The sequence below is a fragment of the Chelonia mydas genome, chromosome 14 (genome assembly GCF_015237465.2).
Source record: "Chelonia mydas isolate rCheMyd1 chromosome 14, rCheMyd1.pri.v2, whole genome shotgun sequence".
NCBI classification, from domain to species: Eukaryota; Metazoa; Chordata; order Testudines; family Cheloniidae; genus Chelonia; species Chelonia mydas.
In genome coordinates, this window is record NC_051254.2 from 2,642,327 (window position 1) to 2,658,539 (window position 16,213).

General features: G+C 49.5%; 1 protein-coding gene across 4 annotated transcripts in view; it reads left to right on the plus strand.

Annotated features, from left to right (window-relative positions):
- Window positions 1–2,784: 2,784 nt before the first annotated feature.
- Window positions 2,785–16,213, plus strand: part of BAIAP2 (BAR/IMD domain containing adaptor protein 2) — an 86,103-nt gene continuing 72,674 nt past the window's right edge. For 3 of the 4 annotated variants that reach the window (XM_037913892.2, XM_037913889.2, XM_037913890.2), the window contains exon 1: window positions 2,807–2,933. In XM_037913892.2, the coding sequence (XP_037769820.1) occupies window positions 2,886–2,933 (48 nt within the window). In that variant the 5' untranslated portion in view covers window positions 2,807–2,885. Of the gene's footprint in view, window positions 2,934–16,213 lie in introns of all 4 variants that reach the window. The other variant, XM_037913891.2, reaches the window with a different exon arrangement.

Here is a 16,213-nt window from a genome sequence, read left to right on the forward strand (position 1 = left end):
CAGCTCCAGGACATGCCCCGCACAGTGGAATCCTGCTCTGGACACGCACTTCCACCGTAGGGAGCCAAAGCTCCCAGGCCTGTTGTATGGGCTCAAGTCACGTGCACACGACATTAGCCGTTCTATCCCCCTCCTGCGCCTCTGCCCTTCATTCCCCATTTTGCCCCCTCTACATGTTTAGCTACCTCCCCTCCCCCAGGCCCTTTCTAACCACTAATTCCCTTCCCTCCCCGACTCTCCTCATTTACCGTCAGTGCATCCATCCACCTCCCACGAAACAAACCCTTTATCCCACCATCCATCTTGCAGTACAAACTCTCCTGTCTGTCTGTCTATTGCTCTAAAACCCCCTCCACCAATCCATTGCTGACCTTCTTACCTTGATATGTGAGCAAAAGAAAAGCTGTGAGTTCCTTCTAGTTCTCCCACGGGGGTCTGGGTGGGGTGGGAAGTGTGATGATGGGGGGCTGGCCTGGGTGGGATGCTATGGGGATGGGGGACAGGAAGTTGCTATGGGTGCTGGGTGTTATGGGTGTAAGAACATAAGAACAGCCACACTGGGTCAGACCAAAGGTCCATCCAGCCCAGTATCCTGTCTTCCGTCAGAGGCCAATGCCAGGTGCCCCAGAGGGAGTGAACCTAACAGCTAATGATCTAGTGATCTCTCTCCTGCCATCCATCTCCACCCTCTGACAAACAGAGGCTAGGGACACCATTCCTTATCCATCCTGGCTAATAGCCATTAATGGACTTAACCTCCATGAATTTATCCAGTTCTCTTTTAAACCCTGTTATAGTCGTAGCCTTCACAACCTCCTCCGGCAAGGAGTTCCACAGGTTGACTGTGCGCTGAGTGAAGAAGAACTTCCTTTTATTTGTTTTAAACCTGCTGCCCATTAATTTCATTGGGTGGCCCCTAGTTCTTATATGATGGGAACAAGTAAATAACTTGTCCTTGTTCGCTTTCTCCACACCACTCATGATTTTATAGACCTCTATCATTATCCCCCCTTAGTCTCCTCTTGTCCAAGCTGAAAAGTCCTGGCCTCTTTAATCTCTCCTCACATGGGACCCGTTCCAAACTCCTAATCAGGGGTGTTGGGGGCTGTAGGGTGCCTGGGGGCGTTGGGGGCAGGGGAGGCATGGGGTGGTTAGGGGTGTTGGGGGCAGGGGGCTGTAGGGTGCCTGGGGGCGTTGGGGGCAGGGGGTGTGTGGGGTGGTAAGGGGTGTTGGGGGCTGTGGGGTGCCTGGAGGGATGGTTAGGGGGCAGAGGGGTGGGGAGGGTTGGGGGCTGTGCGGTGCTTGGAGGGGTGGTTACGAGGCAGAGGGGTGGGGGGCTGTGGGGTGCCTGGAGGGGTGGTTAGGGGGCAGAGGGGGGTGGCGGGGTTGGGGGCTGTGGGGTGCCTGGAGGGTGGTTAGGGGGCAGAGGGGGTTGGGGGCTGTGGGGTCCCTGGAGGGTGGTTGGGGGCGGAGGGGTGGGGGCTGTGGGGTGCCTGGAGGGGTGGGTAGGGGGCATTGGGAGGGGTTAGGGGGCAGAGAGGGCTGGGGGGGTGGTTAGAGGGTGGAGGGAGGGGTTAGGGGGTGGAGGGGTGGGTAGGGGGCATTGGGAGGGATTAGGGGGCAGAGAGGGCTGGGGGGGTGGTTAGGGGGTGGAGGGGTGGGTAGGGGGCATTGGGATGGGTTAGGGGGCAGAGGGGGTGGGGGTGGTTAGGGGCGGAGGGAGGGGTTAGGGGGTGGCGGGGTAGGGGGCATTGGGAGGGGTTAGGGGGCGGAGAGGGGTGGGGGGTGGGTAGGGGGCATTGGGAGGGGTTAGGGGGCAGAGAGGGCTGGGGGGGTGGTTAGGGGCGGAGGGAGGGGTTAGGGGGTGGAGGGGTGGGTAGGGGGCATTGGGAGGGGTTAGGGGCAGAGAGGGGCGGAGGGAGGGGTTAGGGGGCGGAGAGGGGTGGGGGGTGGGTAGGGGGCATTGGGAGGGGTTAGGGGGCGGAGAGGGGTGGGGGGTGGGTAGGGGGCATTGGGATGGGTTAGGGGGCAGAGAGGGCTGGGGGGGGTGGTTAGGGGCGGAGGGAGGGGTTAGGGGGGTGGAGGGGTGGGTAGGGGGCATTGGGAGGGGTTAGGGGCAGAGAGGGGCGGAGGGAGGGGTTAGGGGGCGGAGAGGGGTGGGGGGTGGGTAGGGGGCATTGGGAGGGGTTAGGGGGCGGAGAGGGGTGGGGGGTGGGTAGGGGGCATTGGGATGGGTTAGGGGGCAGAGAGGGCTGGGGGGGTGGTTAGGGGGTGGAGGGGTGGGTAGGGGGCATTGGGAGGGATTAGGGGGCAGAGAGGGCTGGGGGGGTGGTTAGGGGGCATTGGGAGGGGTTAGGGGGCGGAGAGGGGTGGGGGGTGGGTAGGGGGCATTGGGATGGGTTAGGGGGCAGAGAGGGCTGGGGGGGTGGTTAGGGGCGGAGGGAGGGGTTAGGGGGTGGAGGGGTGGGTAGGGGGCATTGGGAGGGGTTAGGGGCAGAGAGGGGCGGAGGGAGGGGTTGGGGGGGTGGGTAGGGGGCATTGGGAGGGGTTGGGGCAGAGGGGGGTGGGGGGGTGGTTAGGGGGCGGAGGGAGGGGTTAGGGGGCAGAAGGGACATTGGGAGGGGTGGGGGCTGTGGGGTGCCTGGAGGGGTGGGTAGGGGGCATTGGGATGGGTTAGGGGGCGGAGGGGGGGGTTAGGGGCGTGCGGCGCCTGGCGGGCTGGCCCCCGTTGGCGGCCGATCCTCCCCCCGGGGCCGGCGGGCGGAGCCGGGGGCGGGCGGAGGCGGCCGGCGGGGCGCCCGGCGCGGGGCGGCGATATAAGCTCGGCGGCGGCCGCGCCCCGGCGCACTCGGCCCGGCTGCACGGCGCTGCGCGACCCGGCCGGCATGGCGCGCTCCGAGGAGGTTCACCGCCTCACCGAGACCGTCTACAAGGTGAGCCCGTCCCCGTCCCCTCGGGCTCCGCCCAGCCGCGCGGCGCCCCTGGGCCGGAGCCGGCTCGCCCGGCGCTGCGCGGCGCCTGGCCGGGGAGGGCGGCGGGGACCCTAGCGCGGCTCAAGCCCGGGCAGCCGCCTCGCTTCGCCGGCTCGGGCGCTCGGGCTCGGCTCTAACGTGCCGCTTTTAATTTTTCTCGGCACCGGCTGGCAAACAGCGGGAGCCGGGGCTTGTCCCTCTCCTGGCTTCTCGCTGGTTCCTGGGCTGGGTTGGTTTGAAATGTTAATTTGCGGCTGTCTTTCCCCAGGGCGGTTATGCAACGTGCAGTGTCTTTATTTTTAAATAATTGCAAGGGTTTGGTGGTTTTCTTTCTCTCTCTCTCTCTCTCTCTCTCTGTGTGGGGGGCCGTTTCCAAATGTGGGGAAATGGGGTTTAGTTCTGAGGGCTGGATCGAGGGGTGGAAAAAGATGTCCTCTTATGTAAGCGCAGAACTGGCGGTGGAGTTGTGTAGGAGTAATTTACAATCGCAGCTGCCTTGCGGCACTTCGCTCTCCTTAGAAGTGACACCCTGGACTCAATTTCTGACTTTCGTGCTGGTCTTAAAATGTGGTCACCAGCGATCACTCGTAGCTGCAGTTAATGGAGAAACCGTCTGCTGGGGGGGGGAGAATGAAATGATTCCTACCTACGCTGGAGTAACAGGCTCTCTAACTTCTCTCCTTCTACCTCCACAAGATTAAATTTAATCAGGCAAAAAAATTCATATCAGAATGAAAAGGAGTGCTTGGGGCACCTTAGAGACTAACAAATCCTGATTTTACAGAGGTGATCCTCGTTACCTTTTCTTCTATTAAAATTCTTCTTTTAAGAAACTGAATGTTTTTTCATTGTTCTTAAGATCCAAGGGTTTGGGTCTGTGGTAACCTACGCAAATTGGTGAGGGTTTTTACCAAACCTTCCCAGAAAGGGGGGATAACGTTTGGGAGGATTTCTGGGGGGGAAAGACTTTTCCAAACGGACTCTTTCCTAATAATGATACCAGTTAGACGCTTGGTGGTGGCAGCGAAAGTCCAAGGGCAAAAGGTAAAATAGTTTGTACCTTGGGGAAGTTTTAACTTAAGCTGGTAAAAGTAAGCTTAGGAGGTTTTCATGCAGGTCCCCACATCTTTTTGCAAATACAGACTAACACGGCTGCTACTCTGAAACCTGCCATATCAAAATGGTTCATATTGGTGGTTCCAAAAATAGAGCTTTAAAATTAAGCCCAATTTCAAACCTAGCTGTCTCTTTCATGATGAAAGGTTTCCTTGGCTTCTGAGCCAGCCCCGGGTATTGTACTGTCCTGTGAAACCCACTTAAACTATTTCACTGCCGCATCAGATAACCACACCAGCTCTACTTGCTCTCGGGGACTGAAGAGGGCCGTGTACCGTGAGAGCCGTTTGTTTTTAATGGCCCTTCCTAAGCTAGGAATGCTGTGCTGAAGGAGCAGACCTGTTTAGTCCTAAATCTCCTTTTGTATATAATGGTGCTAGATGAATATGGGGTTAAAGAATACACCCGGTAGAGGAAGAGAGAGCTCCCAGGCAGGTTGTGCAGCAGCAGATGCGTCCCATGAGGGAAGTGTTGTTAAAAGGCACGTCCTTCGCGCTATGTCTGTAACTCCGTTCTATCTGAGGTCAGTGAGTCTAGTGACTTGGTTTTTTTCCTTCAGAGTTTCACAACCAGAATGTTCTTGCGCTGTGTGAATTAGGGTAAACGAAGCCGTTCTGCGACGAACGCAGCTATAATCCCTCTAACCGAGGACGTTCTGCAGGCTGTCGGGCAGTAAACTGGAGCAATTACACTATTGTCTGTTTTATAAATGGCTGGAGCACTGAGCTATTTGTAAGCATAAAGCGAGTAAAATTGTGGTAGGAAAACTTAGGCCCAAAGCATTCAACGCAGCGGTTTGAATGACTGCAGTTTGAAAACGCTGGTTTTCTTTGTGATCCCCTTAGGGCATAATCCTCATATGACCAATCACAATTCCATTTTAGTCAAGACGATGAACTGAAGTCCTGTTTTCTGTTCTATGTTGTCATGGCCAATCTGATAAAGAGGTTTCTCACGTCTGTGAAAGTTTAATTAGATTGTGATTTGACAACATTTAACTCTGCTAGCATTGCAGATGTCCATGGGGCTGCATTCCCTCCTGGAAAATTGTCTGACCTAACGGAATCTGCATTGCTAGGTTGCTTGATATTTGGCCGTGGATATTCCGGATGCATGGATGTTAACTGTCCCTTGCAGTCTGAGCGCTCTCTTGTTCTATGTGATGGAGTATTGTGCTAATCGGCAAGGCTCGGTGTCTAAGAATTATGTATGTGCTTAAGCTGAGCATACATAGTGATGATAGCTGTTGAATAAGTAAACTGGATTTACCAGTCTTCAGAATCGAGTGATTTGTATGGGTCAGTCTCCAAGGTCAATTGCTACTGAACCGTTTCTGCGGTGGCTCAGCCGTAGTGAAGGTGTTGTCTCTGAAGAGCTCTTGGCAGTGTGGGTGCAGATTTCTTTAGGAGCCTGTGCACAGTCCTGCTGTGAACTTGCTGCATGGCTTGTTTGTTATGGCCATGTGATACCGTGGCACTGTTTACCTTGGCAGTTGCAAACTGAACTTGATTTTTAAGCTTTGTGTTTGCGTTGGCCAAAAGAGACACTTGAAGGGGGTTCTAGTTTGAAAACAGCTGAGTTAAGTTTATGCTATTTATTTCTCCAGGGACGAAAGCACGAATGTTAGCATGGCCTCTCAGAGTGGGATTGCACTGGTATCTGGCAGTTCACCTCTGTGGACTGTAACTGGCTTCATCAGTTTCTGTACTGTCTACCCGGTCACTCAAACCTGAGTTTTTAACCCTTTTGCTTGCAAAGAAAACATTCTGAAGGTGTATCACTACAGTGCTGCTTTACTTAGTTTGCAGACTGAAAGGAAGCAGTCATAATGACAAATAATAACTAATAACTTTCAGAGTCTGATCTATGATACAAATCCTGGACCTGGTTAAAATGCAGTTGTCCTGGTTAAAACATATTTCACTTTGCAGTGTGAACAGAACCCACATTTAAAAAGTGTGAACTGACCCTCTTCATCTCAACATCACATTGACTCTGAAGCCTGAAGTCAACAATTTAAACAAAGCAACGTTGTTAACTTTTCCACTGCTGATCATTTTTATAGAACATTCTGCCAGCTGGAGGATAGAGAAGGATAACTTGGCATTATGGGTGAATTTTGAGTCAGGTATTGTCTTTTCTCTTCTCTTCCCCCTCGTGCTGCCCCCCCTCCATGTGGGCCCTAATGGCTTCCAAATCACGACTCTGTGCCTGATCCAGGTACTGTAATTCCAAATGAAGTTAAGGCACTGAAGTTTTATGCTTATGGGTAATAAAGGAAGCTAAAGCACTGACCTCTTGTAGGCTGTATTAACATTTCTGTTCTTGTGAATAGTGCTTGTTTGTCAGTAGAAAGAAAAGAATCCTCTTGCCGTGTGAAGATGTCCAACCGGAGTTATTCTTACAGAAACTAGATGTTTGCTAATCCCCATGAGCAAACTTCAAAAGAAATTATCCAAGAAACAAGATTCAGGATCCCATCAAACTCCATTAAAGTCAACGGGAGTTGTTTCAAACCAAACAGTGAAGGCTTAGTGTCAGCGTCTCAGGGCGTTGATTGGGGGCAAGGAGGGAAAGCATGTATTGGTTTGTTAGAAGAAATGCAGTTTTCCTGCTGCATATTTATTGATAGGATTTTGGGGTATTAGTAGCTACTATCTGCTGACGCTGTCACATGAACTAATGTGACCCAGGAAACTTAACAAAGCTTCCTTACAAATCCTACTATAGGGAAGCCAGCTCCTGCTGCAACTGGGTACAGAGTGCAAGGCTTTCCACAGCTTGTCATGTTAAGTTCATATTCATAAATTCTTGGACAACAATAAATGTCTCAGTTTTAAGGAGATGCGGGGTGAGGTAATATCTTTTAATGGACCAACTTCTGTTGGTGAGAGAGACAAGCTTTCGAGCTACACAGAGCTCTTCTTCCAGTCTTAACTTTAAACAGTCCCATGGTTTGTTGGTCTTGCTGATAGTCTAGTAGTCTCTGCTGGTGGCCCAGAGATGGCATTTTCCTAAAACGGATCTAAGCTCTGGATTTCCCGCAGGTCAAACACTCCCATTTTGATTTTGGGTTCTCTTTTGCCCAGGCATTACTCAGGTTTGAATCCCAAACTTCTGCTCCGGTGGGCTTTCTGCAGCAGCCTGGGCCTTGCTTTGGGAGGCAGGAGCCAATCCTGAGTAAATGGAGGAAGCGTGGATCTCTTTGCCACTTCCATGCAGTTACTAATTGCAGACCTCCGTATGGGGGCACCTGCTTTGTGCTTAAGTGAGTGGAAGGGGAAGCAACTCGGCATCATCGGTGACTGGGAACCACCTCTCTGCCAGCTATGCTGTGTGGCTGGAGCTCCTTTTGCAGGTGGCACCTTGATGTCCTCCATTACGATGTCTGGAGCAGGCAGCTGGCTTCTGGGGGCTAATTTATATAGCGAAGAAGCCTTGGCCTCCGTGCCGAGGCTTTCCTGAGGCACGCTGATGAGGAAGGCCCTTTGTAATTATTTTCCAGAACCAGTGCTCGCCCTCAGAATGATTGCACTTAATGAGATGGTGGAAGAGCTGTCAGCCTCCCCCTCGCTGATGCTGCCACTACAATCAGCTGCCTACACATGTGGAGTAATTACAGAGAGGGATGGAGGAAGCTGGCACCTTCCGCCAACGTAATCCCACTTTCCCCAGGCGCTGATTCATCCGTGTGGACCTTATTGTATCCGCACAGCTGCTGCGATGGCTCTGAGACTGAGAGGAGCTTTGCTGCTAGCACAGGTGACGTGTGAAACTTGGTACGTGCCCGGTGACAGACTCGTTCAGCAAGGGGAAAGGGGTATCGCCCCTCCGAACAAAGAGCTAAACCTGCATCTATAGTGCAGGGTTTTTGCAGAGTGTTTTGTATTTGGCAAAAGTCTGAAAGACCTGGGGACTTCCTCTTCCTTAGAAGAGTAGGCTGGTCCCAGTGGTGATGGATTACATTACTGGGAGCTTCAGTCCAGCTTCCATTTCCTGTTACAAACACCTTTTCAAATGGAAGGGTGGTTTTGCAAGGATTTCTGGACTGCGCTGAGGAAAGGTTCCTAAAAATAAGAATAATAATAGTCTTGAGCAAACGAAGGCAGAATTCCTTACAGTCATTTGCTACACATCAGAAGTAATAAATGTCATTGCTCGCATAACAGCCTCTTGCCTCATTATCTCAGAGTCTGGAGGGAAGGAACGAGAATCTCACTCAAGTGAATCAGAGGGGAAATAGTGGGTGGTTTTGTGTGTGTGGCAACAGGAGGGAATCTGCGGGCTGGCAGAGAGGGAAGCATTCGCCCCAGAAGCTATCCTATGCCACCGTGTGTATTGTGCTCCTCTGCCGCTCCTTTGGCCAAAAGAGTTTGCATTGCAGGAAGCACTAGGCAATAGAAAAGCCACTGACTAAGGATGGCTGCAGTGCTGGGAATGGCTGTTACACCTGCCGTGTGGTTTTTCAGGGTTTGTTCTTCCTTTAGTTTCATATTGGGCAGTTGCTGGTGAATTTTGACAGGGATTTTTGCTTTTTGCTCAGACAACTGATCACTGACAATTATCTAAATTAACATGGAAGCTTTAGAAAGGAAGTTAATTGTAATTTACATTTTTATAGCGCCTTTCTTCCCAAAGAATCCCAAAACTCTTCCCAAACTCTCTGTAACTGGCACCATTGAAATGCAGCCACCTCTGGAGTGGAGCTCAGCTGGCCGTTGCCTTTAGACTTGTTACACTGAGCTAGCTCATCCTTGTGCTACAAGCTCCCCCCACCCTCCCATTGCTTGTATCTCAAGTGCAGTATGTCATGGATCTTCCCAGTTCTCAAATCCTTAACACAAAGTAGTTTAACCAGATTGGAGCCTTTGGTTTGGTAGTGTTTTATAACATGGCTGTTATAGTCAGGATGACGAAACAGGGAGCTGAGCTGCAGCCATGTGCATGCAATGGCTTTTGCAGTAGTGCCGGTTGAGACCTGCAGGTGTGAGTTCGGTTGTCTGTAGCATGGTTTCCCTTCCTGTTGGACCACATCAATGCATTCCTCATCTCCAGGCTGACTGCAAGCTCTGGGAATGAAAGCGAAAGCTGCAAAGACGCTCTAACTGGTCCAAGTGGCACTTCTCTCTTATCAGTGACAATTCAATATCTAAGGTAGAAGATGAAGCATCTCCGCTAGGCGAGACCATGGGTCAGCTGAGCACAGCATTCTGGCAGTCTGCGTGCACGACTCTAGTTCCCACACTTGATTTGCTTCAAGGTCCTGGTCGTAATCTTCAGAGTCAGTTGGGGCTCAGCCCACGGCGGGCTCAGCCCACATCTTCCTCCATGCGGAAGCTATGACTGTCAGGGACACTCTGAAATGAAACCCTTGGGATGGCCAGGTATGTGGCTTTTTTGGCATGGGCCCCCTTCTGACAGAACACCCTTCCGAAAGTAGAGATGCGGGTGAGCTCCAATCTTGCGTTTTCTCTGATGCCACACCGCAAGTCCCGCAGTACCGTCTGGGAGCAGTCATTTGCACGCGTGTGGAGTCAGCCGTGGAAATGCTCCAAATGAACTGCACGTTCACCAGATGAGGGAGTGGTGGAGAATGACTCTGCATGTGCACTGTTGCATTAAGTCACCCTGTTATTGCCTAGGTGATGTGGGGACAGTGGCACTTGCAATAGATAGATGCCAGTGTTTTTCGACGTTGTGTACCTTTGATGCCAGCTTCCTGCGTGGGAGGGCTCTTAGAGGCAGAAATGGAAGGTAATTATTGAGCCTGCTCGTAATTGAAATCGGACTTACTAATGAGTCCCGTGTAGCTTCTCGAGCAGAAGCTGAGCCTATTGAAACGATGAAGCACTGTTTTAAACACGGGGTGGGACAGACTGAGATGTAAATAGTCATCTAGGTTTGGGTATTAAATATTAATGCCGAGATAATGAGATGAGTTTCTGAAGCTGGCGTGAGCCATTTAGCAATCAGAGTTCCTTGCAGCCGTTCTTACACTTCTGTAGCATGACCACATCTGAGCAGAGACCGTCTCCTGGACGCTTCCTCTCCCATTTATGATTGCCTTGACCTCCCCGCCCCGCTAGTCATGGTCACGTAGCCCTGTGACAACTACAGCAGTTGCTTGTATACGCTCTTTGGGGCGGGAACCTTGTCATCCTGTCCGTCTGCGCACCTAACACAACGGAGCCATGGCTTTGGTTGGAGCCTTGGCGTGTTACTGCTACAATGGTATTAAACAATAGTACTGGTAGGCAAGCCTTTAGGTGGGTGTTAGCTGACCTTTAATGGAGTTTAGCAGCTGGGAAAGAAGGGGAAAGTCAGCACTAGTGGCCAAAACAGCTCCCCAAGTTCCCCAGCAATGCCCTGCTGACCCCAGTATGGGAGCCTCTGTTTTATAACATGGCTGTTCTAGTCAGGGTGAAGAAACGGTGAGCTGGGCCGCAGCCATGTGCATGCAATGGCTTTTGCAGTAGTGCCGGCTGAGACCTGGAACACGTCCATGAGCAGGGAAAACGGACCTAGCATGAAGGACCTCCTCTTCGCAACTGCTGCTCTTCACTTCTTCAGCCCCTTGTTGGCAGGAATTATTGCGGTGTTCCAGATTGAGGGGTACTTGGGCACAGAGCATAAATGTCTTGCCCAAGACCACGCACTGAGCTGTTGCAGAAGCCTGCTAGTATGTGGTATTGCACAGTGCAAAGATGGAGGCGAGACCTTCCGGCCCATCAAAATGAGGCCTGGCTATAGCTGCTGGAGGGATAATTGATGAAGCATGCATGGTACTGACGTGCTCTGACATAGTGGTGAAGCATGCATGGTACTGACGTGCTCTGGTGCCCATTCTCTGTCCAGAGTAGCCTGTGTAATGCAAAATGCTGACTTCCTCTACTGATTGAAGACACCTGTCTCATTCTGCTGACTGGTGAACAGCAGTGTCTAATCAACTGATGTCAGAGACTCCTCAGCTGTCTGTCGATTCCCTGTGCCTCCTAAGGAGAGTGGAACAGGACTTCGCGTTCAGCCATGGGGGCAGTTTGAGACCATGGTGACACCTTCAGAAGAAACATGCTGCCTCTTTCCTCTTCAGTTTAATTAATAAAATGGATTTTTTTTCAAAGGTTTTAAGGGAATTCTATTTATTCCCTACCCAGTAGAACACTTACACAAAACAACTCCCCTAAAATACTCCCGCCCCCTGCATGGGAGGACTTCAGATTTCGATAATGGGCTGATCTGAGCAAAGCTAAACTTTTGCATCCCTAGCAGTGGATGCATCCCTCTGCTTTTCTGAGAGGAATCCTAGCACATGTAAATAGAGAGAGGAGACTTGTCTCTCTCACCTCTGGAGCATCTCTTCTCCTGCTCTTTAATTCAGTAGAACTATGTCGTGGAGACCTTGTGCTTTGCATTAGTTTCATTTTTGGCAGTTGAATAAAGGCAGAACAATCCCAGAGAGCTGAGCAGTATTACCGAGGAATTTAGTGCAGTGGAACAAAACAAAGCCCTTTCAACCTTTAGCTGCCAGTTTTTTCAGACTCTGCCCAGACAGCACGTGGAAGGCAGACAACTTGTGGGTGAAGCTGATGGGGCAGAATTTGAGCAAGAATGTAGTTTGCTTTCGCTACCAGGGTTTTGCTGAATATTGGCCTTGCTTTACCCTTCTAACAATCTGATTACACCTTGCTGGGTCAAGAAAACATAGCTGCAGAGAGACGCATCTGTGTAAGCCTTGGTTGAGGCATGGAGGACTCTCCTCTGTACTGTGAACTCTTTTTCAGTGGACCTTCTCTGTTTTAAGGAAGGTCTGGTTTGTGGAGGGGTGGTGAAGGCTCTCCGAATCCTTGCTCCTCCCTGCCCACGTGGCCTCGTAGTGAGCTGCCTCGGTGCTGCTGATGCTACAACCAGCCGCTCTGTGTAGCGCAAGCAGTTTAATAGAAATAATTCCAGGGTTTTGCTGGATGATTCAGGGTGCAATAGACCGGTATCTGTCGTGCCTGTAATATACAGGGCAAACTTGTGTTACCAGGGTCTTTAAGAAAGGAAAAAAAAAAATTGGGATCTCTCCAGTTTTCTCTGGGCTAGCCTGATACAAAGCTACATTAATTCTAGGTTTCAGAGTAGCAGCCGTGTTAGTCTGTATTCGCAAAAAGAAAAGGAGGACTTGTGGCACCTTAGAGACGAACAGATTTAAAAAAATAACCACTCCATACAGCTAAATGCAGTGCCTTGCGTAATGACAGGTTTCAGAGTAGCAGCCGTGTTAGTCTCTAAGGTGCCACAAGTACTCCTTTTCTTTTTATTAATTCTAGAGAATCCCTCCCGCTCTCCCCACCTTGAGCGTCCAAAGACTTAGAAGTGAAAAGCACTTTTGTCACCTTTTATTTTGGAGCAGCAGCCAGGATTGCATAGTTTCATTCCTGCATTGTGGCCTGCTTCATTAAATGGGCCCTTAACGGAATGAAAGGAGTTTCTAAAAACATTCACAGCCAGCAAACCACCTGTTTAAAAGTTTGGCTGATAAAATTTGCCAAGGGGGAGTTGGCTTCCTTTTATTCCATTGATGGTGTCCTGTCTTGTCATTTGCTGTATTGAAGTGGCTGTCCTTCGTTGTAGAACAATGGCTAGAAACATGTTCTTAGTGGCTAAAGAGTGAAGTCTAAGCTTTTTATGTAACAGGCTTCAGATGTGCACATCTAGGGATCAGAGTAACAGCTGTGTTAGTCTGTATTTGCAAAAAGAAAAGGAGGACTTGTGGCACCTTAGAGACTAATCAATTTATCTGAGCATAAGCTTTCGTGAGCTACAGCTCACTTCATCGGATGCGTACTGTGGAAAGTACAGAAGACGTTTTTATACACACAAACCATGAAAAAATGGGTGATTATCACTACAAAAGGTTTTCTCTCCCCCCACCAATATTAACCACCCATTTTTTCATGGTTTGTGTGTATAAAAACGTCTTCTGTACTTTCCACAGTATGCATCCGATGAAGTGAGCTGTAGCTCACGAAAGCTTATGCTCAGATAAATTGATTAGTCTCTAAGGTGCCACAAGTCCTGCTTTTCTTTTTACATCTAGGAATGAGCCCTGTGTTCGATTCCCTTCTTATCCGCAAGATGCGCTGTGTTTACAGAAACGAGGAGTACTTGTGGCACCGTAGCGAGTCTCTAAGGTGTCAAGTACTCCTCGGTTTTGCTGATACAGACTAACACGGCTGCCACTCGGAAACCTGTGTTTACAAAGAGTATTTACCTCTGTTGCTTGTACCTGTGCAGCAGGTTAATCCCCATACAGGGCTTACAACCAGGTCCAGGGCTGTTTCAGACAGGGGGCATGGAGTTTACACCCAAGAAAATAAAGTAGGTTTGACTTGCAGGTCCCCAAAGATGTATTGTGCAAGGCAGCCCACTGCGACCAGCCTTGCAATGACTCATGGGAAACTGTTAAAATTCTTGCTGTAGCAATAAGAGCTCTGTGTGTGTTCTGATTAGGGATAATGCTTTCTTCAGCCTGTGGATTCCATTAAATTATTTTATGTAAATTTTATGTATCTAAGTCTTTTCCTTGGCTAAGATATATATCCCCTCAGACACTGCTGCAAAAGTGATTTTTTTTTTTTTTTTTTTTTTTTATATTGTGGCTTTTTTTTTACTGCCGTTAACCAAACAAACATATTCAAAATCCTTCCTCACAGAAATCCTGCCAATATGTCTTCTGTGTAAACATTGCCCAGCCTGGGATTGCTGGGGCTGAGCATTGAATGGAGAAAAGCTTAGGGTTGAAACAGCTCTGCCGGAGATGATGATGGTTGCTATGTGTTTTGAAGGGTGGAGAAAGGGGACTGGTCTCATTTCTAACTGATGTATGCGGTAGAGTTGTCCAGCTTGCTGTAAATGGTGGTGGAGAGACCATAGGTTGGTCGGTGGAAGGAACATGCAGGAACTAGTAGTAACTTGCGGGCATAATTCTTTACCAAATGTCACATGCATTAAATGTGACCTAAAGAATATGTGAATTCTCTGTCCCTTAGTGGTGGTTAACTTCTCATAGGTAATTGCCTCCTATAATTATGGAAGATAATCCATGAAACAGCTTGTTGCTACAGGGTCATTTTGTTCTACCAATCAGAATGTTCACTAAAAGCTGTAGAAGCGTTTGTCTGAAATATTTTGAACCAAACGACAAAGGGTGACCGACAGCGTTTAATTAGCAGTAAAATTCCTACTGAGCCCTACATACTAACATTCACCCTCTAGACTCCCTGGGTATATCTCACTCCTTGGAGGAGCACTGTGTGCGAACTATGCAATGCAAATCTAACCCTGTCTCTCTACCTTTTGCTCAAGTGCCTTCAAAGCCAGGGTGGTGGCGGGGGGAGTTTAGATGAATGTTGTCTTAGATATTTGCTCTTTTGGTCTCTCTGGAAAGCTTCCCAGAGCGCAGTGAGTTTCTAGCTAGGACAGAGGTGGTCCTCTCCCTTGGTCAGCTGACAGGCTTCAGCGCTCACTTCTCACCCTTGCTGGCCTGCTAGGAAAAGTGCTGGAGAAAAGCCATTGCTGAGGATTAAAACACATTCCTGGGCTAACAAACATTGAAATCTAAAGTATTACCACTAAATAGTGTATTAAACTGCAGCCTCTGTGCTCAGATGTATCCCATGGTGAGATGGCAGCTTACTGAAATTAATAACCTGCTGTTCTAAACTTGTGAGATGGCAAAGACCTAGCAATGCTGATCAACATCAGTGGCTGTGAATGTATCTGCAGAAGCAAATTACTGTAAACAGTCTCTCAGTCTCAAAAGAACAGGCACCAGGAACTAAGAATAAAAATGCTTCAGGCGGAAAATGAGCTTTATGGTGTTTGGTCAGCTTCAAATGGGGTGACAGATGTTTAATCAGCTTATTCAACATAAGAGTCTGTCTGTCCCCTCCCCTCCCCTCCCCTTCCAGAAATGTATAACAGTCTGTGTGGTGTGAGAGCCTGGCCACCCCCTCCTTCCCCATGGGATGCTCATTCACGCTTTAAGGGCACAAAGATATTTAGGTATTAAACTGAATTTCATATCCCTGTCCTTGTCGACTGGCCCTTGCTTATCCCAGAGTGCTTGCCACTGAAGGTGGGTGGGGGACTCTCTCCAAAGACAGAGAGGCAAATATCCAGTAAGAAAAGGAGTATTGGAGTCTCTAAGGTGCCACAAGTCCTCCTTTTCTTTTTGCAAATACAGACTAACACGGCTGCTACTCTGAAATATCCAGTAGCTACCCCTGGCTTGTGTTAGCTGCCAGGTTGCTCCCCCTATGCAGCCAGAGTTAAGTTCAAGGGTCCGTGAGAGGAAGGAGACTTGGTTATCCTTCCCACAGAGCTCAGCTGGAGAACTTGGGTCTAGTTTTTAAGATGCAATAGTTACAAGGAGATCGAATGACTTATTGGAGCAGAGCAGGGTAGGACAAGCCATTCATAGCCTGCTACAAACTTACAAAGATCCATTCTTTGGTAGAGATCTGATCACTGTATGTAGAGCTAGGAAAAAAGTCAACACTTTCCCACTAAAGTGAAAATACCCTCCCTATCCAGAAAGTGTCTCTGGTGTATTGGCATTTCCTGTCCCCTCCCTCCCAACTACAACAGACCTTACAAGAAGCCGCAATATCAGCCATTCTGAGCGCAGGTTCTGCCATGTTGCACACGGCCTGATCCCAGGCTGGAGTGAACCCTGCCTGAAGGATGCATTCACTGTGTGATTGCCATTTTATTCTGTCATTGGCCCTTTAACTTTTTTTTAATACCTTACTCCAAATCCTCTTCTGTCAAGTGTGAGTGATCTGACTGATGTTGGCCTATGGTGATACCCAGGGCAATCCTTGAATGATGCATTCCCTCTTGCCATTCATTGTCCGCTCTGCAGTTGGTCTGACTTATGGTGGCTCTTGAAGTGAAAGGCTGGTGCAGAACTAGATAATTCTGGACTAGCCAGACTGAGTAATCCACCTTTAACTGGTTTTGTTAGTTCTTGAATTTTTTTTGTCTAGATTAAATCTTCTTCAGTGCATTAAATTATCTCTTAATTGTCACTTGTTTAAAAGTTCCTGTGACAAGGTAGCAAGGTCTAGGACAGAGCT